The 27,651-nt window shown below is 37.1% G+C and overlaps 3 protein-coding genes and 1 long non-coding RNA gene across 11 annotated transcripts; 1 reads left to right on the forward strand and 3 right to left on the reverse strand.

The window, feature by feature from the left end:
* Positions 1 to 348: 348 nt before the first annotated feature.
* On the reverse strand, positions 349 to 5,093 carry LOC140799726 (AP2-like ethylene-responsive transcription factor AIL6). Of its 7 annotated transcripts, none has more exons than XM_073154178.1 (10): positions 4,999 to 5,093; positions 3,787 to 4,167; positions 2,915 to 3,592; positions 2,710 to 2,792; positions 1,709 to 1,717; positions 1,529 to 1,617; positions 1,362 to 1,435; positions 1,223 to 1,273; positions 1,054 to 1,130; positions 349 to 965 (listed from the first exon to the last, which is right to left on the reverse strand). In XM_073154178.1, the coding sequence occupies exons 3-10, from the start codon at positions 3,562 to 3,564 to the stop codon at positions 835 to 837; spliced, it is 1,164 nt and encodes a 387-aa protein (XP_073010279.1). In that variant the 5' UTR covers positions 3,565 to 3,592; positions 3,787 to 4,167; positions 4,999 to 5,093; the 3' UTR covers positions 349 to 834. The 7 variants fall into 7 exon arrangements, with proteins under 7 accessions (XP_073010279.1, XP_073010280.1, XP_073010276.1 ...); XM_073154179.1 differs by having other exon boundaries at positions 1,054 to 1,127; positions 2,915 to 3,621; XM_073154175.1 differs by having other exon boundaries at positions 2,915 to 3,621.
* A 149-nt stretch (positions 5,094 to 5,242) lies between these two features.
* Positions 5,243 to 6,574, forward strand: LOC140799727 (uncharacterized). Its single transcript, XR_012111063.1, has 2 exons — positions 5,243 to 5,577; positions 5,835 to 6,574. It is a non-coding gene; the product is annotated as an uncharacterized lncRNA (long non-coding RNA).
* A 6,305-nt stretch (positions 6,575 to 12,879) lies between these two features.
* On the reverse strand, positions 12,880 to 16,891 carry LOC140799869 (RINT1-like protein MAG2). Its single transcript, XM_073154376.1, has 4 exons — positions 16,468 to 16,891; positions 16,276 to 16,386; positions 15,138 to 15,238; positions 12,880 to 15,043 (listed from the first exon to the last, which is right to left on the reverse strand). Exons 1-4 carry the CDS (start codon positions 16,754 to 16,756, stop codon positions 13,163 to 13,165), a joined length of 2,382 nt encoding a protein of 793 aa, XP_073010477.1. The 5' UTR covers positions 16,757 to 16,891; the 3' UTR covers positions 12,880 to 13,162.
* A 434-nt stretch (positions 16,892 to 17,325) lies between these two features.
* Positions 17,326 to 21,883, reverse strand: LOC140799871 (F-box/kelch-repeat protein At1g74510-like). 2 transcript variants are annotated; one of them, XR_012111088.1, is made up of 3 exons: positions 21,620 to 21,798; positions 19,527 to 20,958; positions 17,326 to 17,681 (listed from the first exon to the last, which is right to left on the reverse strand). XR_012111088.1 is itself a non-coding variant. In XM_073154377.1 (2 exons), the coding sequence occupies exon 2, from the start codon at positions 20,887 to 20,889 to the stop codon at positions 19,615 to 19,617; it is 1,275 nt and encodes a 424-aa protein (XP_073010478.1). In that variant the 5' UTR covers positions 20,890 to 20,958; positions 21,620 to 21,883; the 3' UTR covers positions 19,333 to 19,614. The 2 variants fall into 2 exon arrangements, 1 of the variants encoding a protein (XP_073010478.1); XM_073154377.1 differs by lacking the exon at positions 17,326 to 17,681 and having other exon boundaries at positions 19,333 to 20,958; positions 21,620 to 21,883.
* Between the last annotated feature and the right edge of the window lie 5,768 nt (positions 21,884 to 27,651).

Consider the following 27,651-nt stretch of genomic DNA (forward strand, 5'->3'; position numbering starts at 1 on the left):
GTCACATAAGTTTCCTTGGCATGTGAAATTTGGAATCGATGTTTATTTTATCTCATTTGTCTTGAAGAAGACCAAACAATAAGAAACAAAAAGGTTGTACAGATCGGATGAGACAAATCTTAGAAATTTATTCCAACAACTGCTTATATGGGAACACTGTCTGCAGAAAAGGCAAAAAGCAAATACGTCCAAATCCAATCATCACGATTCACAACACCTAAGAGTTGTTTGAGGCAGCTGGAGATGATAACAAATCTAAGAGTAAACAAAATACCCAACCGTGTCTGAGCGACTAATTTTAAACATCACAATGAAAGCATATAGACGAGCATCATGCTATTACACAAGGATCAGAATAGTTGGCTGCACTAAGATTTAGCTGGAAATATTTTAATAAACAACAAAGATGATCAAAATTGACAGCCGAAATTGTCCATCATGAGAAAGCACAGTTCAGTTCAGTTCATATGCAAGGCAACAACAAGCTGCAGGTGTTGTTTTATCTACTGGCCTTTCGTTTTGGCTATCTAAATTCATCATGTAGATGTTTACAAATGGGCAGTTTCAGTTGGAGCCCTCTATCTGTTCCGAATCCTCTGTTAGTCAGCAGTAATCTCGTCCCTAAACTATGACAACCTGTAGGGCTGAAATGGAAAAGAAATAAAAAAAATCACAACATGAGGCGGAAATAGAGGTTGATTGCCACTGACTCTTTGTCTCATCTGCAGAAAGCTCGGACAAGCTCAAAACATTCCACCATCTTCAAAGCATTCTAACACCAAAGATAAGTCTCTTTAGTTCCAGATTCCATCAAAAGCTGCTCTAGAGATGGTTTTATCCTGCTTCTTCTATCGGTTTGGTTGCTTTATCGATATAGTTGCTGATGTCAAAGTTAGTCACAGCATTTTGGCCGCGAAGCTCAATAGCAGCAATGTCGTACGCCTCTGCTGCTTCTTCCTCTGTCTCTGGTGGGTGACGAGCATTTCACAAATATGAAGCGAGATTGCTATTTCAATTATGTGGAAGAACAGCATTGAAGAAATATTAACTTACTGAATGTTCCAAGGTAGATATCCCTCGTCCCAGCAACCCGGCCTATACGAGCTTGCCACCTCCCATCTTTCTGCCTTCTATCATGAAGACATTTTAGTTGAGGTCTAATGATTGCTGCAGAGTGAAGAAAATAGTGTAGTATGTAACAAATGAGATAGGAATATATTACCTCGTAACTCCTCTATACATAGAAGCCCCTCTTGAGAAGCAACTACTCCTCCTGCCAGAGAAGATAAAATAAAACAATCATAGTCAATATATGTTTGAATTGTCACCAAAACATATCAATCTTACCTCTGTTATATTACCTTCTCAGATATGTAACACATTCTTCTCGAGTCATGTCTTTCACATCCTTCAATTCCTTTTCATATTCTGAAACCTATAAAGTCCCCAAGTTATAATAACAAGTATACCCTACTCCGAAGATAATTGATTACGAATAGGGCAAGTAAGCAAATAACAGTGAACTCACAGGAAAATTCAATTTGGTGCTGGTACCCCAGTATTTAAGAGCTGCAAGATCATAGGCCTTTGCAGCTTTTTCCTCTGTATCATAACTTCCTGAAAAGTCCCAACTAATCATGTAAAAGTTGAGTTGGAGTACCTTCCAAACTCAGATTTTGATCGAAACAACTCATGAGATGGCTCTTACCTAAATAAACTGAAGCACCGCCATTGGAAAGCACGTGTAAAAAGAACCATTAGTGGCAACACAGAGAAATTGATTGAGAACTAGAAATTTTAAAAAAAAAACAACTTAATAATAATAGTCATAAGATGCATAGTTATGCCCTTTAACAAAAGATCAATGATTAAAAAGTACCTTGAGAAAATGATCAACTTACATTTTCAAAGTAGCAAAAGCAAAAACATGATGTACTTCTACTGGTCAATCTAGCTTTCACAATGCATTTCTCACTTAGGTAGATTAAATGTAAGATTTATTATTGGGAAGTCAATGTAAAGAAAAAGGCAATTAATGCTTCTGCTGTCCATTAGCTTAAGGTTGTGTAGTAGTAGTCTTCAACCATGGCTGAGCAGTACTTCAAAATAAATCAGAAATCTACTTTAGGTAGAAATTACATAATTCACAAAAGATATCCATTAAAAATTTCCAAAGTTTCTCCTTGGCCTCATATAAAGGACCAGTTAATTAAACAAACTATAATCCTAATCAGTTGAAATGTTTTCTTATACCAACAGATTACTAATTAATTCAGACCATCATATTTCAAACAAAATATAATTTTTTTAGTTAAACTCAATTAAGATCAAAATTTATATTTAAACTCGAATAAGCAATTAATAACTCTAATATGTTAAACACCTAAGTCCTTTATGATTCCTCAAATTTCCAACCAAGTGCTCATAGACTAATTCTCGACTAAAATAACCTGGAACTAACATCAAAAATGGCAAAGTCAAAACATAGGATAAAAAATCTACCACTGAACATCAACGTTATGGAGAAGAGTTTGACTTGGTATAGAGATGCATATAGTGATGGAAACAAGAAAGCCTAACATTAAACCATATTTGTTCAAAAATTGTCGAGATGATTGCTTCTTAGTTTATTAACAATTCCCATCATAACAAAAAGGAAAAATGTAGATGTTTATTAATTGACAAAACAATATAAAGAGACATGCTTACCTTGCTTCCCCTTACGTCTCCGTCCTTCTACTCTACAAGAGTTGTCCCACAAATGGGCTTCAAATTTTCCACTCCATCTATGCCTGTATATTTCACAATATTACAACTTTAACTATCCATGTATTCTCTTCAATTGTCACATGATGCTTAAACAGAAACAACCAAAAATAGCAAAATAGAAGATAAGCTTTCCGCCTGCGCGCACCTAGTAACCCCATGATAGTTTGATGATCGGGGGATGGGTGACCTTACTGCGCTGGTCTTAGCAAGAACATCAATAACCTTCTTGTCTGAAATATTCTGGAAAGTCGCAACTGTAACGAGAGGACCACTAGGTGCCTCCAAGGGATCATCTCTCTTGACGATAGCACCAGTATTAGCATGCTCTTCATTGTTGGCAGCATCCAAGGAGTTATCTTTCTCAGAAACAACAACACCATCATTGTGCTGCTCTGCGTTCTCGGAAACCTTCATGGAATCATTGGAATCATTTCGCTCTTCGTTCTCACATACCTCCATAACATCATCCTTCTTAACAGTGGCAGCACTATCACTGTCTTCATTCCCGACACCATCACCATCAATGTGCTCTTTACCATTAGTATGTGCTTCACACTCATCTACATTTTTGGAATCACCTTCATTCACAAATTCGGTGTGATTTTGCTCCAGTGTATCATCTTTATTCTCTGTAGTTGTGCCTGGTAACGAATTAAGGTTCAAAGAATTGGCTCTCTCCATATTGTTATCAACCCTATCATATTCTGATATAGGATCCAAAGAAGAACGAATCTGGCACTCAGGGCGCTTCTCCTCCTCGTTTAATGTATTGGGCTCGTCATCTAAATCCCCCATTTATCCAACTTTTCACTAGTATAAGTTCCTAAATTTCAGAAATTATTCATCGATTATCTGCCAATAAGCACGAAATACATAAATCATCCTACGAATTATACTACAAATGACACAAAGTGTATGGAAACCTCTCTAACACGACTGTAGGATTCCAGCTACCAAACCCAAAACAAGTAGAAAAAGGAAACAACGAAATCTAATTAAACCAAAGAGAAAGCGTACCTGTGACGGAGAAGGGATCGCTAAGTCCGCACCAAATCGATGAAGAAATACACTGGATTGAAGAAGCGGAGCGGAAACTTGAAACCTAAAATGGATTAGCAATGGGGAAGAGAACCAAATCTTGATCACAATCCCGTGCATCCACGAGCAACAATCGATGCGAGATCGAGCGTTGGATTCATGAAGAAAAGAATAAGTGAAAATAGAAGAGAAATTAATCGAAGGTATGTATTAATACGGGAGATGACAGAGAAGAGTCTTGAGCTTTCCCTTTATTTGATCTCGGTGTTGTTAATATTAGTCTTGATGGCCTCGTGATGCGTGCCAGGTTGTAAAAGCTCCAGGACAGAAATAAAGACGAATCAACTCATATAAACTTATCTGCGAGAATAGAGATCTGCCGTTAGTTTTTGATCTGACGGACGTATACGAAGAATCCTAGAAGATTCTTTTATGCGGAGATCCGGCTCGACGGTGGAACGAGGAAACGGACGCTCTTTGCGCAGATCTCTAGGGCAGCCTCGAGATTCACGTCCGCGGCTTTGGACTCTTGGAACGTGGACGATGTAAAGGGTGGGGAATTTGATGTGGGCGGCTCTGATCATTGATAATTCTTTTGGAGATATCAAAAGCCTAAATTTATATTCCTGAGTTAAAATAAAGTGTACCCACCCACGAGGTCACGGATTCGAACATTTATACAAGTACAAATTATTATTATTATTATTTTTGAAAGAACTTGAAATGAATTAAAATAAAATTTTATAAGCTTATAATGAGCTTAAAAAGTTTTGGAGGGCCAATTTAATCAAAAACTTCACAATTATTTGGTGAACAATGCACATAATAACTCCCCATAAAAACGATTATAACCCAATAGCACTATGTCTCCTCTGAAATTAATGTTTGTAACGTAGGAACAATTGCTGACTAGTCTCGAGAAATGTCATCTTGAACAGGTGTGCTATGACGTGTCGAATTACCCTTTCCCGCCTGGTATAACAAGATAAATATCCAGGAAAGTTTATTATTGCATTAGAATTTATTAGACTCTCTCTCTCTCTCTCTCTCTCTCTCTCTCTCTCTCTCTCTCTCTCTCCTTTTTTTTGTATTTCGGATTTACGATTCAGGTTGAGGATGAATACGAGAACGATGAGTAGGAAACGCAAACTTATAAGGAGTTATGATAACAATGACGTGGCAATAACTCACCACCTATTCGCAGTGAACCCGGCGACATCTGATTCGGCCACGTGGAAAAGGAAATCCGTAACGCCAACGTCTCCTTAACGACCTCCCGCACCCACCGCTCCCAAAAACCGTCCACCTCTCTACCATCCGATCCACCGTCCACGTCGCTTCCAAGGCACCATTCGCTTCCCACTGATCGTATCGTCTCTTTACACGTGTCTCCCATGCGCCGAACTTTATAAGGGGAACTGAGCGGCTCCGTTACTATGCTCCCTCCTCCGTATCAAAGGATCGGATCGCTTGCTCCCCCGCCTGCTCAGAGCCATGGCGGCGATCTCGAAGGAGGAAGGGAGGGAGATCAGGGGGTCAGAGAAGGCCGAAGAGGTGAAGTGCGGGCGGCCGGTCCACAGCCAGGTGCTAAGGATTCGGAAGGAGGAGACGCGGATAGGGGAGGAGATTGCCGATGGGGTGAGCTCGAGGCAGCCGGATTGGGATCGTCTCCGTCTCGGATCGCTCTCCTGTTCGCGATCAGCGCTTCGATCGTCGCCGCTCGGCAATAGGTCTGCGATCGGATCGTCGTCCCGATGAAGGAATAGCAGAGTAGGTGACATTCAATTAATTATTCTCTCCTTTTGTTTTCTCCCCTATTGTTTCGTTATCTTTTGGATTCATTGATGAGATCTGGATTTCGATTTGATCGCACCTCGTTTTCGAGTTTTTACGCTGTGATCTCTGCATGATTCCTTCTAGAAACTAGAAAGCATCGTATCGTCCCGATCAGTGGGAATTTACATTTATGACCTCACATACTTTTATGATCGAACCTAACCCGACATATCTCTGCGATTTCCGTGCAGGTCTCGCGCGCAAAGAATGAAAAAGTCTGCAGCCTTTTTCTCACCAGGCGCTCTTTCTTCCCTCTCTTTTCCCCTTTGTACCCTTATCTGTTTATATACAGGATTAGCCTTTTTGTTGCCGTATAGCCTTTATATAGTTCTAGGGGCACACATGTCAAGACCAATTTCGAGATTTTCTTTTTTTTTCCTTAGTCTTCTTTTTTTTTCTTCTTTTCTTTCTTTAAGGGTTTTCTTCGTAACCGTCGGTTGAACTTACTCGAGTGGGCCTCTGATTAAAAGTGGACACGTGTAGGGACCGTAAACGCAACTTGTGTCCGTGAAAGGACCAGCCGTTGGATCAGTGGACCCCAGCACGCTGGCCTGTCGTGATCACTGCGGCTACTTTTCCTGTCCTGCTTCCGCTGTGCCGCGGGACAACGCGATCCCGAAAGCCTATTGGCCGGGGTATTATCGCTTAAAAAGCGGTTTCTGACTCCTGCGGGAGCAGCAGAACGTAGGAACGCACGAGAAGGCAAAGGCGGGCGGTGGTGGTCCGCGAGGACCAGGCAAGAGAATATAATAATAATTATTATTATAAATAGTTATTGGCAGTTTTTTTTCTTCCTGTGAACAACCCCTTTCACATGCGTATGGATAAAAAAAAAGGAGAGTAGAAAACCATAGTAGATGATTTAATTTATAATATAATATGTAACTGGGAACCAAGTAAAAGATGGATTAATACATGATATTTTCTAGCAGTGGTTGGTCGGTTGTCTTAGAGTAAACAACTCAAGCCAGAGACCACAAAGAAACAAGATGTACAAAGATCGAGAGAGAGAGAGAGAAAGAGAGTCCTAATACTAATGCGAAGCAGTTCTTTTTAAGTCCTAATAATAAAAGCTTATTTAGGACTGGAGCAGGCTACGGATGATCTCGGCCTGGGCGCTGTCGTTGTCCATGCCGGCCATTAGATCTGAGAGGCGGTCGCTGAGGTCGTCGACCTCGCGGTGGAGGCTCTTGATGTAGCTGCACGTCTCCTTGAGCAGCTTCGTCGCTGAAGCCTATAACAATGCTACATCATATCAAAACTTCACAATGCAAGTTATCACTAAAATGTAGCAATTTATATTTATATTTATATATATTTTTTTTCCTTTTGGACTGGATACAAGTGTGTTGTTAGATTCTAACCCTGTTGTTGCCTCTACGCCTGGCTTCCGGAAGAAGCGACTGCAGCTTGGAGACGAGCTCATTGATCTCCTCTTCACTGATCCTCGACCTTCTGCTAGACATCTTTATTCAACTCTAGCTCTGGGGATGGGTTTGAAGACGAGGAAAGAAAGGGAAGGAAAGGAAAGGAAAGGAAAGGGAAAATAAATAAAAAAAGCGAGTTGTAGGTGAGAGAGACAGAAAGGGAGAGGAAGTGGGGGGCTTTATAGCAAGAGAAGGATTAGCAGGGGAGGTAGAAAGTCTGAGAAAGGTAAGCTAGCTAAGATAGCTACCTAGCCAGAGAGAAATAGAGAGAGAGAAAGAGTAGGCCCTACATGTCCCCCTTACTTTCCTACCATGGGCCCACTCGAGGCCCAATTGACGCAGCCCATGGACTCTATGTGCTCACCACACCCCCTAGGCTCCCTCCTCCTGCCACGTGTCCTTTCATATTTACAGCCTCTCTATTTATCCACCGGAGAAGTCTTTTAACTGCTTCAAAAGCCTCTCTGCTATTAAAAGCATTTTACAGCAGACCCCAAAGATGCCTTGTCCCCCTTGTGTCTGAGAAACCCACCACCTCCGGTCGTCCTGAGCCTTGTCTTGTCATCTGGCGACCTCTCAACCAGCCAGCATAATCTCGACACACCACCATTGTTTTTTTTATATCTCCAACAAAATATATTTACATATATAAGGTTTAATAAGATTATCTCTTTTTTTTTTATATCTCCAACAAAAAAAAGACAAGAAGAAAAAAAAAACATTATTTATATTTATTTACTTATCTCCTTCTAATTGGAGAGATTTAGTTGGAGAGCTCATTATTATCACAATCATTACAATAACAAGCTCGAGATTTGGCCGCATACCCGAAATTTACGCCCACCCTCACGAAATCTCCCCAGTCTTGCCACGTGCTGGACCGGGACGGCCGTCCAACGTGGAGTCCGCCACGTGTCGTCCCGGGAGAGCACGTCCACGTGACGGGGGCATGGACCATGGGCCCCAATCCCATGGGCCCGAGGCCCATATTTATGGCTGGCATGTGAGGCGGGTCTCTCGGGTTGGTACGAGCAAGCAGATCTATCTGTGTCTCCGCGAGAGATGCTATATGTTTCTAACAGCCATCATGTAACATGACAGAGATAAAATATATATTAATCGATGATCAATAGAAATATTTTGGATCCTAAAAAAACCAACGGGTATCAGAGGAATAAGCCGACTCGATGGGGGTGATGAATTCTACTTGCTGTTCCAATTGGAATTGGAACAGTGGATTTGAGGGAGGTTGCCTTTTGTGGTGGGCATCACATCCCATGTGACATAGCGAGACATGACAGAGCACTGGATGTGGAGAGATGGGTGATGGTCATACGACCTCCACATGCATGCATGTTGAGAGTTTTTGACCCAAACTAGACCATTAGATATATATATATATATTTAAAATAGACTGTTATTGAAAACGTTGATCAATTAGGTATTATTTTACTTTAACCGCTAAAAATCTAAGTTAAAGAGCTTTATATATATAAAATACTGATCAGTTTAGTATTTTATGACCAGATAAATCTAGAAAAATATGTTGATCATGTCTGTATTTTTATTAGGACTAAAGTGAAATATATCTTATTTAGTAATAAATTTAAGGGATAATTTATTTTAGTAAAAAATAAAATTAGAAAAGGCTAGTTTGGTCAAAAAAAACTCTTAAGTTGACTCCATCTCTTTCCTATATATATATATATAAAGTGAAAGTTTCTGGAGGAACACTTGTTAAATAAAATAAAATAAAATAAAATAATATATTGCTTACTCTTTTTGTAGTTTGGTAAAAAGTTAAAAGCGGCACACTTAATTCTCCTACAATTGTGCATATTTGTAAATTTTAATATTATTAAAATAAAATATCTTTTTAGATCTATTATTTCTACGAGTTTCACGCTTCATTCGTTCCAAATACCACTCATGTTTTTAATTTAAAGGCTATATATATATATATATCTCAAAGATTAAAATAAAATAAAATAAAGGGCAAATATATCAAAAAAACTATTACACATAAGTTAAATAAGATAAATTTAATTTTGAATTCACTTTGTTTTGCCGAACAATATAAAGTGCAACATTGATGGAGATATTCGAAAAGTTATCGATTTTTATCCTGCTTTTCATCAACTAAATACTGACTAATCTCTATCTAACTCTAATTTTGGGAACACTGTAACTAAATATGGACACACATATAAAAACAAGCTTCAAATATATATATATATATATATATATATATATATTACAGCCTGATTCATATGCCTCACGCCTAATGTGTTGAGCTCCAAATTTAATTACTACTAAGATGTCATAAATGGGAGGTTGGGGGAAATATCAAATTAGCAAGTGGGACCAAAAAAGAGGGGCTATTTGCAAAAGGTGATATTTGGGGGGTTGTGTTTATAGATAATTGTTAATTTGTAAGGGGGTGAATCGGAAAATTGAAGGTAGTGAGAAATTTACACATAATACCTTTGCAATTTGATGAACTAGTGGTTTGCTAGGTAGCTTTATTAGAATTAATGAGCCAAAGATGATAACTTTATTAGGGTTTTTTTAGAAGACTATTTGATTTAAATGATAATCGTTCGTCATTTTAGGTATTATATTTTAGTTATTTTAGAAATATGTACTAAAAATATCTTATTGTTAGATCTGTTAGTTAAACTTAACTAAATATCTAATTAAATCAATTATATTAAAAAATTATGAAAATATCTTCAATTAAGTCATATTAAGTGCATTTAGTCATTTTAGAAATAGAATACCTCTATTTCTCTCATAATATTAGTTCAAATATAATACATAGTATTTTCTACATATATTCACTAAATATAAGACTCAATTCTACTCATTAGATTTATTTACCAGAACACAACAAATGATATATAACACTATATTTTTAGTAGATATATTTAGGATTAATTTTTTTTTCTTTCACCAGGCATTCAACTCTTATCCTCCAATCTTTATCCCATTCTGACTAAATAAGTTGAAAACAACCTGAAATAAGGTTGCATACCCTAGACCTAGGTGAAGCCAACATTTGCTCATACAAATTCTAATTGCATTGACTTATTTCATATATTTGAACTAATTCTTGCGAGAAACTCGAATCATAATCGACCCAAACTCACAATATTTCTCATATCATAGGCAGATAAAACTCGACCACTGAGAAAAATTAATATCTCAATATGTCAGTAAATCTTATATAGTCTAATTATTTTATCCATTACAAAGTTAAAAGAGATATAAAAAAAAATTTGCTTCATAAAAAACAAGTAGAAGTTGGATGGATTCCATTGCATCCGTATAGTTTGGTAACATTAACCAAAGTTATTGTCCTCTTCTCAGGGGAGAGGGGAGATATACAAAATTATTGCCGTAGTGAACCCAGGGCGAGTACTCTTCTATAATTTATGGAGAGGTCCACAAAAGGAGTACTATTTTATTAAGTGGATGGCTTAGTACAATTATTTGGGAAATAATAATAATAATAATAATAAATAATAAGCACCCTATAGTTTTGAGGTTTGACTTCTTCATGAAGGAAATTAGAGGATTTTTACTTGGAGTCAACGCTACTATGTCCAAATGGCCATATAAAATACTATCGTATAAAATATATTCGAGAATCGTACTAGATGTCTTTATTAAGGTTGTGAAAAACTTTATCTCGTGACGTGCGTTAGAAACAATACATTAACAGTAACGTGAAAGAGATATGCAGCCAACCGTCTTATATATAATTCTTAATTATTATTGTTGTTATTATTATTATGTTCAAGTTGTTGGATTCCATCTAATGCAATATGAATCCAAGAATGCATGTGATGTTCTAAATATCACCATGATTCATAACTCTCTCTCTCTCTCTCTCTGTGTGTGTTCTTCTCAAATGAATCAAAAAAATAATCCAAAATACCCTACTAAAAATTACCACAACTCTACTTAGCTTAGCTTATATATATATATATATATGTATGTATGGTTATAGTTGAAGTTGTATCAAACTCTATAAGAATTAATGGGCAGATCTGAGCACTATTGGATGAGGTCAGATCCACAACCACCAGATAAAAATATGGCAGTGTGGTTGACCAATCTGTGAACACATAAAAATCTATGCATTTGGACCACTGCAAGATCCAGTGGTCCTCAACCCCTGCTAAATTTAATTGCATTGGCAAATTTGATTTGATCCTAAGACATGAAGAGCATCAGTTTTTTAGTTGTCTCTCCCCTCTGGCCGTTGAACTTGGATGCTGCCTTAAAGCTTGTTCTTCCCTTGTCTGTCTGGATTCATCTGAATTCACTTGCAGTAACAACAACAACAACAACAATAACAGCAAAGAAGACCACAAACATGGCATAAGAGATAAGAGTGTTACTTGAGGACCAGAATGGTCATGGAGATGTGGCTATAAACTGTCAGTACGATTACCAACAATTGAGCACACTCAACTGTAGATGTATATCTTGGTTTGGATCTGAAAGCTGCTCTCTGTGCAGTTCTGGAACAAATGGAGGTTATCAAAAGTTATCTCCAATAATCTTAAGATAGGGATTAAAGTCATAATGAGAGGCTATAAGTTTATGAAACACATGTAGATTTAGGTTCTTGTGCAATGGATTTTGTAATGCATTAGTCCATAAAAATTCATGCAACTTGGTCTCATAGGCCAGCGAAGACTGATGAGGACATTCAGTTCATAGGACCTCAATTAACTCCCTTTTCTTCAGAATGCAGTAACGTACCTTTGAGTAAACACAGTGCTCGGAGGACGGCGTCAACCGGCAATATGTTGTCGGTCACATGACGCATCAGGACCGCAGCCGGCATGGACATCAAGAGGGATGGAAGAGGGACCATCTGCGGCCGTCCTCCTGTCCTCGCAGTTTCGGTGCCAGTCTGAAAACCTTTTTAGTATCAGATGACCATGAATTGGTGTGGTTCACAGCAATGCTGGCTACACAGAACAAACATCTTATTATCAGCAGACATTAATGTCTGTGTGACCACTTGTGCTGTTCTTTCTCTCTTTTTTTCGAGAAAAATGTGCTGTTCTATTCCTTTGTTTCTGGCATGCATGCAATTTCCCTTGTAGATTTCATTGGTAATCTTTCAGGGTAGTAAAAGATTCAATCACTACTGGAAAAAGAACTCGCCAGCCTTCTACAAGAAACAACTAAGCCCATAGATAGATGTAATGAAAATTTTACTCCAAAGCAAGAAAAGAAGAAACGGAAGGCCCTTAGGCCCTACAACAAAATGCAAACAAGTTGCCAAAATTTATAATAGTAAACAAGATGCCAAAATTTATAATGGCTAAGGGCTTTTCCTATCGCCAACTTTTGTTTTGGTTTTCATTTCCATCATCTGATCCGAAAATGCTCAACACTGCCTCTGTTTCAAACTACATCAGACAAAAAAAGAATATGGATTTCTTTTCTCTCAAGAGATCCGAAAAACACCCAACAATCCAAGCCTAAATTATTTCATCTCTTCCATTTCTTGATCCAAGTTTACCCATAATGATGTTGATAACCATCCTGAAGAGACCCTATTTTTCTCAATACAGCATATCGTCAAGATAATCCAACAAAAAAAAAAACCTATTCTTTTCACTGAAAACAAAACTTCTCTTTCCCAGAAAGCACCAAATCGGCTATATGTTGTTCATAAGAGTCAAAACATAAATGATAAGAGCCTGCCCATTGTCCACAAAGAGTCAATACCTCACAGAAAGTGATACTGAATACTTTTGCATAGATAATCACCTACTTCTTGCGATAGTCTGAATGCTGAAAACATTGCTATAACATGGATATTTTTAAACATTCCGGAGTTTGACATAGTAATCTGAGAAAAAAAAAACAATTGAATAAAGAAAATTATTACATCCTTCGAAAATAATAAGGGAATGTTCTAAATAAATTATAGATGTAACACCAAAAAAAAGGACCATATTTGGGAAGCCCCAGCACCAAATACAAGCAGCTTCCGATTAAACAGTTTCCCTTATAGTTTCTCCTATTCCTTTTATCATGTTACAGATTAAATGATGAAATAATCATCAAATAAAGACCCTACTTTTCACAATTTTATCGGCCTCTGCTATAGTTAGATGCCTTATACTGTTTCCATTCAGCCACCTCTCCTTCCCTCCTTTCGACATTCCGTCCTTGAGCTCTCTCTCATCCTTCCTTAATAGCCTCAATGCCTCAGACAGCTTCGGAAAGAAGCCTTCGGGCCTCAAACACCATGCTGCAAACACACCAAAGAGAATATCGAGATCACCAATGAGTCTCCCCACACCATCATTGTAGAATTTAGCACCACTCATAAAAATCCCATTGAAGAGCAGCTGGTCCACCCCCTTCGCCACACTTCTCCATATTGTGGTGAACTCCAGCAGATTCAGACCTTCTTCCAATTTGGATATCTTCCCTTGCAGATAATCTAAACAACTAATAATGGTCCTAGACACAGCCAACCCTTCTGACTTCTCCTGCCACTGTTTCTTATTTTTCAAGTACTCCCGGGAACGTGCATCAAATCCCCTTAAAATGACAGTTGAAATCTTATCAACCCACTCTATTCTAAAATGTTCCAATGCATGTATCGCCTCCTCAAAAATAGGCAGACCTCCACCTTCATCAGACAAAGTTTCCATCTCCAGAAAAAACACATCCTCGCACCATTCTGTCAAGGTAGATTCACAGTACCGAGCTGCATTAATTACCTGTGATACCTTGAGTAAGGCATCATCATCAGCCAAAGCAGTAAGACCCTCTGCTTCCTGGCATCTGCGAAGCATACAATCAAGGAATTCCAGCACAATAGGTGTAGCAACTAACCTAATAAACCTTGCTCTAAGCAGAATGCTAGGCAAACACCGAGCTCTATCAATTAACAAAGACACACCCTGAAGAACAGCACCAGAAATTGCAGGAGACTTGCAGTCATCTGATCCAGAGATGGTCACCGCCTCTCGAATCCTTGTATTCCAATTTCTCTCATCGTGCATTGCTGGTTTCACCTTATCTAGCATCTCCCCTTTTTCGATCTCTGCCCATATCTCAAGCCAGTCTGGGCGATCACAGAAGACAGAGAGAGCCGAGATCCCATGAGTATTATCATCTTCTTTCAGCAGAATTAGCAGTCCTGAATTTGTAAGCAAAGCCTGGATTCTCTTATCAAAAGATATCATCAAGTCAACAAGGTTAAGCCATGAAATCCTAGCCTGTACCTGAGCACCATCTGAAAGGTTGCCCAAGCTACCTTCCGCCTGAAGAAGATCAATATACTTGGGGAATATCTCTTTTGACAAATATATGGATAGTGCAGTCACCATTCCTGAAATCCACTCTTCTCTGCAACTGTAACCTATAAGCTTGGCCTTGTCCACTAGTGGTTGCAAAATCTCATCCACGGAGTCAACAAAATCCCTTGTAATCTTATAAACAAGAGCAAACACAAACTCCGGCTTGTCAACCCATTTAGAGAAATGATGTTGTGCAGCCACAAATATTGGATTAACTAGTTCTTCGATTACCCACAATGGTTGCCGAAGTACAGTTTCTAGATGATATCCTTCTAATTGTCGAGATTTTCTCCGTCTCTGCAATTCTTGCAAATTGCACAAGGAGAGGAAGCTTTCAGAGTATTTGCTCTTCAAGTCCCCCTTCATTGAAAATAAAGGATTTGAAAACTCAGCTGATTTCCCTGGATTTGTTTTTGCAAGATTAGAACCAGCAAGGGGAGGGGGCCATCCAAGGGACACTAAGAGAGATCGATGGTCAGCAATTGCCTGTGGTCTTAAAACTGCTAAAGCTCGATCAACTCTGTGATCTACAGCTGAGACAAGACGAGCCCATTGAGGCCTTGTTTTTCTAATAGATGTTAAAATATCCTCTATATCTTTAAGATACTTGATCGCCATCAGACGAATTTCCTGTTAAATAAAGATGAGAAAAAATGTACCAAACTTAGCAGCTGACTATTGCGTTCAACACTTCCAACTTTTCATTTCTCATATTATTGCTCACCTCTGACTTAACTGCATGAGGAGATCTAAGTTTTCCAGACACAGAAGAAGAAACAGCATCTTCTACATCACCAATCAAACTGTCAAGTTTCAATGCTGTTTCTGCACAGGATAAAAACTCCAGTCAATAAATTCATCAATGTCGAACTGAAATCACCTATCTAACTTAAACATGTTAAAAGATGACTCAAAAGCTGGTCATTCCAAAAATTGGAGAACTTGAAAATAATCGAGGTTACTGAAAAATGTATAAGCATAAATAGATGTAAGCAACTAGGCATACATAATATAATAATTGGTTAGAGTTCCACCACCCAAACGTCTTGCCTAAAGAGAACTGGTCCCTGGCCAAAGGCAGTGAGACACTAATTTTGTATAATCAAAGCTAGCCAAAGTAGAATAATGTTGGCAGGAATTAACTGAAACAGCAGAGTTTTTCTAATTGTCTCTGACTAAAGTATTGCATGGCATAAGCCCACAAGTGTAAAGCTTTTCATCTAATATTGCACTTCACTTGTTTTCCATTTCAGATAACATCCCCATATTTAAGTTATAATCAGCTTTTAGAGGTCTACATGGGCAAGTTATAATCCATAAAAGAAATAGAATTTAAACCAAGTATACAATTCTTTCAGTTTAAGAAATCATAAATTTATATTTATGAACTAATGTAACAGCGTGTATTGTCTAATGAGAGTTAAAAAGATTATATACCATATGGCCAAAAATAAGAATTTTAAATAAGTAAATAATAAAGTAGGAATTGGCATCACATCATAGATTCGACGTAACTAGATTATTAAATACTCACTTTTAAGTGTTCTCTTTAACCTATTAGAAAAAGATATACTCTTTTGCTTACATATAGCTGTTAGCGCCAAAGGCTTCTGCCTAAAATCCTTTCTTGTTCATCAAACTTCAATACAAGATAATGTTAAGACTTCTAATTCTTCTTAGTTAATACATTCAATCCTCCCTTTCTAACAGGGATAGCAGAGAGGCATCCAGTGCACCGAAATTGAAATTTTGATTCTCGTAGTTGGAAGGGTTGTGATAACCAAGCTATTAGATAGTGGGCTAAAAGAACATATTACATAGAAAATCCACCAACATTCTAAAGATGGAATATTGCCGCTTACCACCATAAGCCCTAACAGTCTCCACTCTCGCGACCTCCTTCGCCAGCGCCGGCAGCTCCTCCATCAGGATCTGCTCACTCCTCTCAGATCCCTCATCCTCTTCTCCCACATCTACAATTATCCATTTCTATCCATTTCGGTCCATCAAACAGAAAAAGCAAATATGCTTAGAAATGAATGGCCACAACGAACCTCGCGAATTCTTGGAGGTACACGAATGGAGATCGATCAAGCCCTCCCTGACGCCACGAAGGAGTCCACCAACCTCCTCCGAGTGGGACGCGTAGGCAAAAATCGTCTCCGACAGCCTACGGCCCAGATCGTCGAGGGACAACTCGAGATCCGTGCACCGATCCCTGATCTCGGACTCGAGATCGGAGGATCTGGAGAGGTCCTCCTCGGTCTGGAACCTATCGGCGAGGAATTGGAGGACGGAGTGGGAGAGATCGGAAGGGCGGGGCAGGGGCGCCGCCGTCTCCATCGATCTCTCTCCTCACAGCATCGATCTATGGAGCATGTGACGAGAATTAGGGTTAGGGTTTGGGATCGACGGGAGGAAGAAGAAGAAGAAGAAGAAGACGAGAAAAAGGCGACGGGAGGGAAGAAAAGGGCACCGTATAAAGCTTCCGGTCTAGTAAAGGTCTATTAATCTGGATCGTCCGTTTAAGCGGTAACCGTTGGCGCAACGATGGGATGATCTGAGCCGTTGAGCTACAGGACCACACATTTTAATTAAGAGAAAATTATATTTATATTTATTTTAAACCAACTTATAAATTTTTTACCTACTATTCAACATTTACATTTCTTTCCTCTATTTTATTTCAAAAAATAAGATATTATTTGTTCAAATCATATAATTATAGAGAAAAAATGGGAGATAGTTCGATAGAATCAAATTAAAGCACTCTAAAATGTAATTATAAACGGATGGCCACTTTGTTGAGTAATTAAATAGAATTTGGTTGATAGAGGACAAATTCATGGTCATCTTAAATTGGATTAAGGGGTCAATTAGTTATTACTGTAGGATTAATGGAATAATTATAATTGAAAATGGTGACAAATGAGATTTTATCTCTTATTTTTCCAGAAGGCAAGTGTATAAGATCATATGAGATGCGAGACACCGTAGCTTCGGTGTAGAACTAAAAGCTAGTACTACTGCGGCTTGCTGTACTTGTAAAGTGATCCATCACCTCCAACCAATCATTGGCCGTTAAAAATCCGAGGACCAAAAAGTAAAATTCCAAACACTTTTTTTTTCCTTTTACCGTAATGGTCCCTTGGTACGGTTTTCAAATATCGTAGACGATCTCCTCGTATTCAAACCAGTGCAGCCTTTATCTTTTGCCTCCACAGGAATATCCTAATTAGAACTTTACCTCCATTTTACATAAAAGACCCTGTAAAAGAATTTCAAATTTGAATGTATGAGCTTAAACATGTATTTTCCATATAAATAGTTTTACCAGTCCATGAAGCATAGAGGCATATTGAATAGAAGAGCAAGAACAACCAGTAAACAAATTGCAAGGAAATCTAACTGTAGAAAAGCTAAAAAGACTTGTCCTGAAGGAATAATATAAATGCTATGCTGCTAATGTATGATCATCAGATTATAGCAAGTAAGTTATATTACTAGTATTAACCATGAAACTCCCATATGAACAATAACTATTTCCACTGCATGATGTTTCTAAGATCTAAAGAGATGCAATATCCTGGCGTTAACCGAGCATAATGTGTTGCTTTTCTTTATACTGATGCTAAATTTACAACAAGCTGCTTTCACTTGCAAACATTAACAAATTTTAATCCATATAGCCCAAGAGCTTATTTAAAATACTACCTAGTGGCACTGGCACACATAGTGATATGGATATGTCGACAACTTCTCCATTAGATTTCATAAGTTCTTGAACATTGATCATAGTGAAATGTGACATTTAGATGGCAATAATTCTCAAGTGCATGAATCAAGACAACTGCACACGACATTCAATCGTCCAAAAGAACCAACTTTTCAGATAGCAAACAACAATGGTTTTGTAGTAATGCGAACAGCCAATTGCGATGCATGATTACTCTGATTTGACTACATATTAACAGGATCCTAGTATAAATAAATATGCATACATAGATGAAGGAACATAGACATAAATTCTTTCGGATAACCTCCAAACTTTTATACATCAATTTGAGTAGCTCTCAGATATCCAGGCATAGGTCCACTTTTCAGGCTTTCTCTAGTCTCTACTAGGTCAAGAGACCTGAGTGTTCTTGCTGAATGAGGCTCCTAAGTACATGGAAGGAATCACCATAGCCTCATATGATGCCCTCTCTCTTTTCTTCTATAGTTCTGAATCTGCAGATCATTCTAATATGACTTATCTCTGTAACTGATGCAATCAAATTATACGAACATCTGCATCCTACTAGAAGTACATGTGTGAAATGAATGCAATTGTATACACATCAAATATGTTTGACACATATGATAAAAATAAAATAAGTATGCGATCAAATGTGGCAATCATTCCAAGATTAGTTCCACCCTTTCTTAAGATTAATATTGTGGCAATATATCTTAAAACTAGTTGAGTGAAATAAAATTTTTGCAGTGTCTAGGGCAATTTGAAACTTGACTGGTCAAAGAAGTATGTTTTAACAGTTATAATGCAGCTTCTTGCAATTAACTACCCCCAAAAAAAATGTAAGTTTGTAGCCATTTTAATAAAAATGATACTACTTGCATTGGCTACCTTTCCAACAAAGCAAGCAAGTCAAGTAGTAGCATTAATGATTAAAAGGACTCAGTTTACTAATCAATCTGTAGATGATAAATCCAATCTATTTTGTTTCCTAGTTGCCAAATCTGACACTCAACTAGCTGGGACTTCAACAAACAGTGTGTATATCAAATCAAGATGAGCGCAATTTTGGTGGATAATGAATGCTCATAGAGCACAATTATGATAACCACAAAAATAGTGTACAACAATGCCAGCATTGATTTTCCTTCCCCAACAGCCCAACAATAATAGTGCACAAGAGTACAATGAATAAGTTAACAAATTTGATTCAGAATCCAAGACAATCTACAAAGGTTGGGTAAAGGTTGAAATCTTGATGTGCAAAAGAAATAAGGGAAAATAAGAAACAATAAGATAACACCCAAGAGTACACAGAAGAAAGTGTTCTATTGGACCATGAGTAAAATCTGAAATTATAATAAAAACAGAGTTTACCCGTTAGGCAGAATCAGTATTTTATGCACTGCAATAAAACCAATTTCACATGCTCCTGCAGGCAAGAACGTCATTACACATAAAAGAATCAGCAGCCCATCACGGCACAATTATAAACAAAGCTCGCAGAGTGCTTGCTGGCAATCATGTTCCATTCCGGCGGCCCCTCTTCCGGGATCCAAGAATTAACTTCAATTATCCCTCCACCCAATGTTCTTGGCCCACCGATGACAATGAGTCGCTCTCCGCATGCCCGAAATGCAAGGCCCCAGCCATCCACAGAGTCTGGCCTCTCCGGCAATCTTCCTAAAGTGATCCATGAGTTGGCCTTCTTATCATACTTTCTCACCTCCTTCTCAGCATAATGTGCTGCATATAGCTCATTATTAACAACAGCAACAAGAGGAGGTGCCCCACTTGCACCATTTAGCCCAGAGGACATATTTGGTATGACCCTCCATGTACCTTTCTCCGGATCAAACTCTTCCCCACAATTTAGCAACTCTGTGTTGCTAGCCATCCCCCCAATCACATAGAACTTGCCATCCATAAGGACACCAGAACACTTCTTCCTAGGCACATTCATACTAGGAAGAGTCACCCAAGTTTCAGTTTCAGAATTATAAAGTTCTGCAGACCGTAGTATATTCCCATAAGCATCAATACCACCAGCTACAAAAGCTTTCTCTCCAAGGCTAGCTGATCCAAACAAACATCTAGGAGTTTTCATTTCTATGCCAGGAGACCAAGAGTTTGTTAGAATGCTATACCTCAGTACCACATGAGAGAGGATTTCCTTTCCAAAAACAAGGAGCTCAGCACCCACAGCCAAAGACTCTTTGTCAGAGCTCATGAAGCACTCATTATGAGGCATCTTTGGAAGAGTAATCCACCGGCCACTATAGGGATCATAGGCCTCCCACTCAAGGACATTACATGAAAAGTATACCCAATGCTCAGCGATCCCAAGCCACCGACGCAGCTTATAGAGCTCACCGCTCCGTACTAGAGAGCGGAAGCTTTTGTTAACACATGCAAGAGCATCATAGTCAGACCTAGAACAGCGAAGAAGACAACTGATGGAATTATCCCGGCCTATTTGGTTAATAAGAGAACCCGACTCGGGGTATTGACCACCACCGCCCTGACAATCAGATGACCCTGTCCCTTCAACATATGGATTCTTTGGCAACTTCATTCTTTTGACGGCACTGCCTTCATCCTGCTCTTCAAGTTCCACACATGGAGTCCTTTTGTTGCTCGTTATCTTGAGGAGACGGTAGGTCATGTAGACCCACTTGGATTCTTGCTCACAGGAGCTCGGAATTGCCCTTGAGATCAAGCAAGATTGTCCCTCCAGCATGCTTCAAAATCTCAAGAAGATGAAAGTTTGAAACGCCTCCAAAAAACACCTACCTTCTCTCAGCCAGACCTACAAAAATCAAAATTTCTATGTGCAATAGGAAACATACTGATATGAAAGAAATCAAAGCAGTTATAATTCACAAATGAAAAGCTTATCCTGAATTTTGAAAGATCGAAGGAAATTTCAAGCAAAATAGTGATCCAGGCGCAATTTAAAAAAAAAATAAAAAAACTCAGCACGTAATCATAAAAAGGAAAGTAAATAAATGCATAAAGATTGAAATTTTCAAGGTTTTCTAAGAGACCCACTAATCGAAACATCTCGATAGCCAATCCAAGCAGATAAAATGCAAGCGTCCAATGGATTGAGCTGATCTAACGAAAGGTTTCGGAGATAAAACAAAGGAGAAGCAGGAAGAAAACAAAAACAAAGAAATCAGCCGCCACCACCAAAAAAAAAAAAAAAAATTAGGGAGACCAATAATGGCAGATCTCTCTATTTTTCTACACAAAAGAAACGGAAACAAAAATCAGCAGCTTTTCTTTTCCTCCAGCATCAATCGCTATCCCACAAAAATCTCCATACCCAGATCAAAAATCACAAAACCCACCAAGAAAGATCCTTCCTTTTTTCCTTCGATCACTTCCTAGCAGTAAATAGATGGAGATCTGGGCCACCGCAACAAAGAAAATCCACAAAAGAAGCAAACAAAATGAGCTAGACTTACCAGTGAATTGGGAACCGGAAGAGTCCTCTCGATGACTATTACTCTATGATTCTTATTCTCCTTTATTCTTCCAACAAAATCATCTCCCCCAATCGACCTCTTCTTCGGTTTCTTCGTCCTTTCGATCCTTCCTTCCCCGCAACCCCACGCCTTAAAAAGAAAATCTGGAGCTCCGCATTGGGCTTCCGTGGCTATTTCACCTCCCTTTATCTCTCCATCACTTTTTCGCCCACCTCCCCCTACTTTTTTAAATTTATAAATTAGGATCTCTCAAAATTATTATTCTCTTTCTTTTTAGTTTCTTTCGTCAATTTAAGTTGCATTACTTTCAAAAATATTCTTCTCAATGAGTAGGTGGGTCCGATGGCAATCAAAGCGTTTCCTTTTTGCTGATCTCGGCGTCTCTCTCCTTTTTTTTTTATTCGCCATAGTTTTAAACTGGTAGATAAAAATTAATAAAATCATATTAAAAATAGTTTAAAATTTTTATTTTACACCCTGTAATTTTATTTGTATCAATTTAACCCCTCACTATAGTGCAATCAATATTCTTTTAATATATCTAACTAAGTTAGGGGTTGAATTAGAAAATTCTTGTTAAGTTATAGAGAATTAAATTAAGTTTTATTATCTAAAATAATATTATTTAGATAATGAATGTATGATAAATATATTAAATATATATTATCTTTATTTATTATATTTTTCTTATTTAAATTTTGATCGATATTATTTTTAATGTATTATAAAATTTATTAAATCTTTTACAATTTTCTCTTTAACGAGGATATTCAAATTGGACCAATTATATATCAAATATAATTAAAAGACATAATATTTTTAATTTAGAATAATAAAATGGTAAAGTGACACAAATGCCTAATGTAATTGTTCTAAAAGATTATTTACTGTTCTTTATAATATTTTTAATAAGATTGTTTATTATTACAATGTCCTTGTTGTAAGGGACAATGTGTGAAGTATATATAAAAAAATTATAGTTATTAACATGGGTAAAGTATTATAAAGGACTTTACAGAGGACCCAATTAAACTATTGCTAACCATATAAACCACCATATTATTCTAATCAAAGCACTAATCCATGTATTAGTGGCCTAATTATGCTAGTTCTAAAGCACGACTATAAGGCCCACAATTGATGGTGAAAGAAATGGACGGCTATTAATTTTTGTTGGTAGTCCACTTATTTGCTATATAATTCTTCTATAGTAATGTTAATTACAACATGTATTCATATGAACTTTAATAGTTATGGAAACAAATAATTAATGACAAAAAAGGAACTGAAAGATATATTAGATTTGCACAAATGGAATCAATCACGTTAACATATTGATCACGCACATCTGATTACCATAATTACATCTGCTAAAATCTTATCGTTAGATTTTATTATTGCTAAATTAGTGATCAAACAAAGTTAGTCATAATATATTTTATCTAGTTGTTACTGTATCGAATAAAGTTAGTCAGGACGGTAATATAATATCACGTACATCTTACTACCCTAACGAGAGCTGCTCAAATTTTATTGTTAGATTTTGTTATTAGTAAATTAGTGATCAAACAAAGTTAATCATGATGTATTTTCTCTAGTATTTATTGTAGGTTGTAACATGATATACTATGAAGTTCGAAAAATAAATAGAGTTGCTGCTTGTTTGAATGACTTCAAATAGAGTTTGTCCGAGAGCTCCAAAATATATTTAAGAGCAGAAGTTGGGGAGATTATTCATAAAAATTTAATATTTTATTTTGTTAGAGTTTCACTATATTGTCAAGTCTACTACTTTACGAGTCATCAAAGTTAGTACCAAGTATCAGAAGCAGCGCATTGAGAGAGAGTCAAGCAAACTACTAACAAGAGGATTATGAGTATTAAAATTGAGTTGTAAGTGTTTTATAACCGTTGTTTTTATAGTGCTGATCTTATAAAAAAATATTCGTAATTTTTTTTACCTATGGTGAATTAGAGATTTTTCCACTTTAGATGATATAAATCTTTTATATAGTAATTAAATATTTTCACTTATGACTATCGAATGAATGCGCTCAATGCGGTGGCATGCATTTGACGGTGCACCGAAAACCTCACCCCTCACGGGGGTAAATACTTAAGTTAAAAAATATAAGGAGGTTGGTTTGGGTAAAATATAATTCCAGGTATTTATTATTTATTTGCCGGTTAGATGATTGGATATGGCATGGGAGGGAAATAGGATAGGAGTAAGTTTGCATGGACTGCACGTATATGACCATGCTGCATAGCTGTTACCACTTGGTATCCTCTCTAGATAGGCATAATAATATCAATAATTTCATATACATTCGTCGTTGCTTATAAATGCATGCAATAATTAGGATAATATATATATATACACACCCGAGTACAGCATGGGTGACTTCAAATTGAATTATATGATTACTTTGTCTGTGAAGAAAAGTTAAATAGTGAATACGTTATTTTTCCTTAGTCCAATTAATTACCTTTGTACATAAAATACTTAATTTATTATTATTATTATTGATTTAAGAGCCCGTAGATAGACAATGTGTTGGCCATCATTAATAAGTAGATTAGACAATTGGGCTAAACTTTCCCATTGTAATAAGCCTAAAATATGCTACTTAATGTTCACACAAAATTCTAAAATTTCTAGTATTTTTGGTTGGTAATTAAGGTAAGACCCTCAAAATTATATGAGTGGTTGGTTGGGCCTAGCCATGTTACAATCTATTGTCAATTAGTTTGGTAATAATATTTATATTTTGTGTTCAAAGTACCGGTGTAAATGAGCCTAACTCGAGCGACCTGCCCTTAGGTTTGATTCAAGCTCGGCTTGAGGTGGAACATTGCATCTTAAACTCAACTCGACTCAATATCGAGTCAGTTCAATCTCAACTTGGTTGGCTTAAAAATTGAGAGTTAGATTATGTTCAATCTTTCCTCTCTAATTCTCTCATAACTTCAGGCCTAGTAAGTTAGGATACCCTTTTCTTCTTTTCTTTTTCCCATGACAACCCTAGAAGTACAATAACTTTTTTATTTTAAAAAAAAGAGGATCCATAGATATGTACTTTTATTAAATTCAAGACTAAATACACTAAATAGAACACAAATGCTAGAGGATTGAATTCCAACTTGCAAAAAAGATTTGAGAGCGAGAGAGAGACTTGCCTTACTTTACTTTGTAGGCCTTTTTTCCTTTGCGTGCAAAAATGGGATTTGATTCCTATTCCCTTGTCTCCTCTTCCGTCATGGATGGATATATCAAAGAGGAACCTTGGTAGGTTAATTAGTGTAGTTAAACTTCCACTAAGCACTCATTGATGATATTTTCCAAGTTGCAATGATATGATTAATTATATCCCTTTCACGCTATTGCACTGATACTATCAACATTAATTATCTAGTGGTATTATTGGACATTAAGTTTTAGCTCTCTGCTCACTTTTTTTAAGTTTAGTTTGTGCCTAGTTAGGTCTTTTTTTCGTTTTCCTTTTTTCCTTTGATTCGACATGAGAATTAAGGAGGATAATTGAGATTCAGGGTAAGCCAATTTTACATATATTAATTGATCGTCGGCATCTGATCATCTAGTCACGGTCATCATAATCTTAATCTTAAGATATCTGTATTCAATTTCAGACACGATTTGGATTGTCGGAAATGTGCCAATGTTAATGATCTCTGTTTTATTAAATGTAAACTTGATTTATATTTCAATCAGCAACCATTTTGTTTGAGGAAAAAGTAGCCCTAAAAAGCCCACTATTGTCCAAGTAAAACATTTTTCCTGGGCCATAAGAACAAGTAGGCCGGCCCATAACCTAATACCTTTAAAAGTCCCATATAAATGATTAAACCTTAATCTCTTTTCAATACTCTGGCTTAAAACACTTGTTAGAAGAGCAAAGGAGAGATTAGCTTTTTGATTGAATGGGCCATAGATGAGTAATATACTAATATATATATGAATAGGATATTAGAGGTAGCAGTTAAAATTTATATTAATTAATTATATATAATTAATATATTAAATTATATATAATTAATGAGTTAGCACGCATCTAATAGCAGTTCCAGATAAATCCGAACTTTGATTGACCCGCACCGAAAACCTAGTCTACCGACCTATTTCCCCATGGAGGAGACAAGTATCTCCGGTTGGAACTCCGGCAGAGGACACGTGGCTTCACGTGGTGGACGAATGGTGGGTGTTTGTGTTTGTGAGACCGCACTGCGAACTTTGTCACATCACCGACTCACGTGCTTAGATGCATCCAACCCGGCTTTTACGTGGATAATATTATCCAAAGATGGGAATAGCGATATATCCGTGTGTGCTCTCAATCACGATAGTGACTTCACGTTCCCATGCTAGTCGTTGACGAGACCTCAAGTCTTAGCCGAGTTCGCCATGGGGGGCCGACTACGGCAAACTAGTGTACGTTACTTAGTTATTTGGTTCATCTGAACGAAATTTTTGAGATGCTGACAAATTACATCAGTTAGATTTTGGAATTAAATTGCGTTTTATTTTTTATTTTTCTAATTTACCATATAAAATTAAGTTTATATAATTTTTTTAGTCAATACATATAATAAATCCTGGGTCTCATGCTCTTTAGAAATTTATAGCTATTATTTATGTCATGCCTTCTTATAGTGCTAATGCATCAACTCTCATTAATTTGTTCCCTTAATTTCTGGGATTAGGCAATAATATTCAAACTAAATCGCGCGATCTTTATTTCCAACAGATCTAATCATTCACCAACCAACCTACGACTAAATCTTTGTTCAAATTAGAATCTCATCTCCATCCAGTTTGCCTAAATCAAATGGAAAGCCAAAGCAAAATAGAAACTTCTGTGGATGATTTACAAGTACTCCCAAGTACATGAACATGCCTGAATCACATGAGCTGAATTAATTAACCCTTCCCAATCTTTCTTTAGAATGTTTACTTATTAGTGCAGTGCAGTGCAGTGCAGAGAGGGGTAATTAATTATAGCTACAGCTGCTTTCCAGTGCTGTCATATAAATTATTAGTACACTTTCTGCTAAAGTAAACAAACCCTATTATTTGATCTGCTTATGTCCATCACTATGGCATGGACTTTAGTGGTCCTGTTAGTGTTAAATTTACACACACACACCAGAAAAATAAATAAAAAATAAAATAAAGTGATCAATTATAATAGTTTATTTTTCAGTACTCAAACAGCTCTAAAAATCCAACTTTGCCAGGCATCTCTTTCCTGTAAAGGACTCCAAAACATGCAGGGCATTGAGAGTTCTACAATAAGTCATGGAGATCATCATGAAACTTTACCCCCAGAAGGTTATAAATTAGAATTAGTCTCACAATCCCTTGTGGGATGGAACCATTGATCACAAAATCTAGCATCTTTGAAAGGTAATAGGGATTGTTTGATTAACTCAATATTATTCAAGCTAAACCATAAATTATTGTTGAAAAAGCTGTTATGCAAACCCAATATACATAGATTCGATAATTAAGCTTAAATCTTTTAAAACTAATATTTCAATTATATTGTCTACTGAGAAGAAGAGTTGACCATTAGGCTGTGATGATGACTAACCGCTCAAATATCAACGGATAAACTAACTATTATAAATTGTAAATAATCAAATATTAAGATTATATTTGAAATAATAAATATAAAACTAGTTAAAATTAAGATGAATAATATAAGTAATTTAATATATATATTAGATGCGTTGATAAACAATGGATAGTATTGAAAAATTTACAGGAAACTCTTGCGCGGCTCACATGGTTGGCATGAGGGGGCCACAATCATCGACCATGGAAACCCTATCATGTGGTTCTCCTCGCTTCCCGGCTGTTCCTAATAACCTGATTCGCGCCACCCGCTTAAAAAGTACAACACTTCGCCGAGTCGTATACTCGTATCACATGACTCTCTCCTCCATAAAGCAGTCTCGAAAACTCCCCCCAAAAACTCGTTATATATCGC

This window comes from Typha latifolia, chromosome 13 (assembly GCF_019914945.1).
Source record: "Typha latifolia isolate L0001 chromosome 13, TyphaL0001v2, whole genome shotgun sequence".
Classification (NCBI taxonomy): domain Eukaryota; kingdom Viridiplantae; phylum Streptophyta; class Magnoliopsida; order Poales; family Typhaceae; genus Typha; species Typha latifolia.

Excerpts from the sequence above, each read along its gene's own strand:
- LOC140799726 (XM_073154178.1), bottom strand. The coding sequence starts at position 3,564 with ATGGGGGATTTAGATGACGAGCCCAATACATTAAACGAGGAGGAGAAG. Across the intron at positions 1,436-1,528 it reads GCACCAAATTGAATTTTCCT|GTTTCAGAATATGAAAAGGA; the intron begins GTGAGTTCACTG and ends GGGACTTTATAG. Across the intron at positions 1,274-1,361 it reads TGTGTTACATATCTGAGAAG|GAGGAGTAGTTGCTTCTCAA; the intron begins GTAATATAACAG and ends CTTCTCTGGCAG.
- LOC140799869 (XM_073154376.1), bottom strand. The coding sequence starts at position 16,756 with ATGGAGACGGCGGCGCCCCTGCCCCGCCCTTCCGATCTCTCCCACTCC. Across the intron at positions 16,387-16,467 it reads TACCTCCAAGAATTCGCGAG|ATGTGGGAGAAGAGGATGAG; the intron begins GTTCGTTGTGGC and ends GGATAATTGTAG. Across the intron at positions 15,239-16,275 it reads GACTGTTAGGGCTTATGGTG|AAACAGCATTGAAACTTGAC; the intron begins GTAAGCGGCAAT and ends TATCCTGTGCAG.
- LOC140799871 (XM_073154377.1), bottom strand. The coding sequence starts at position 20,889 with ATGCTGGAGGGACAATCTTGCTTGATCTCAAGGGCAATTCCGAGCTCC.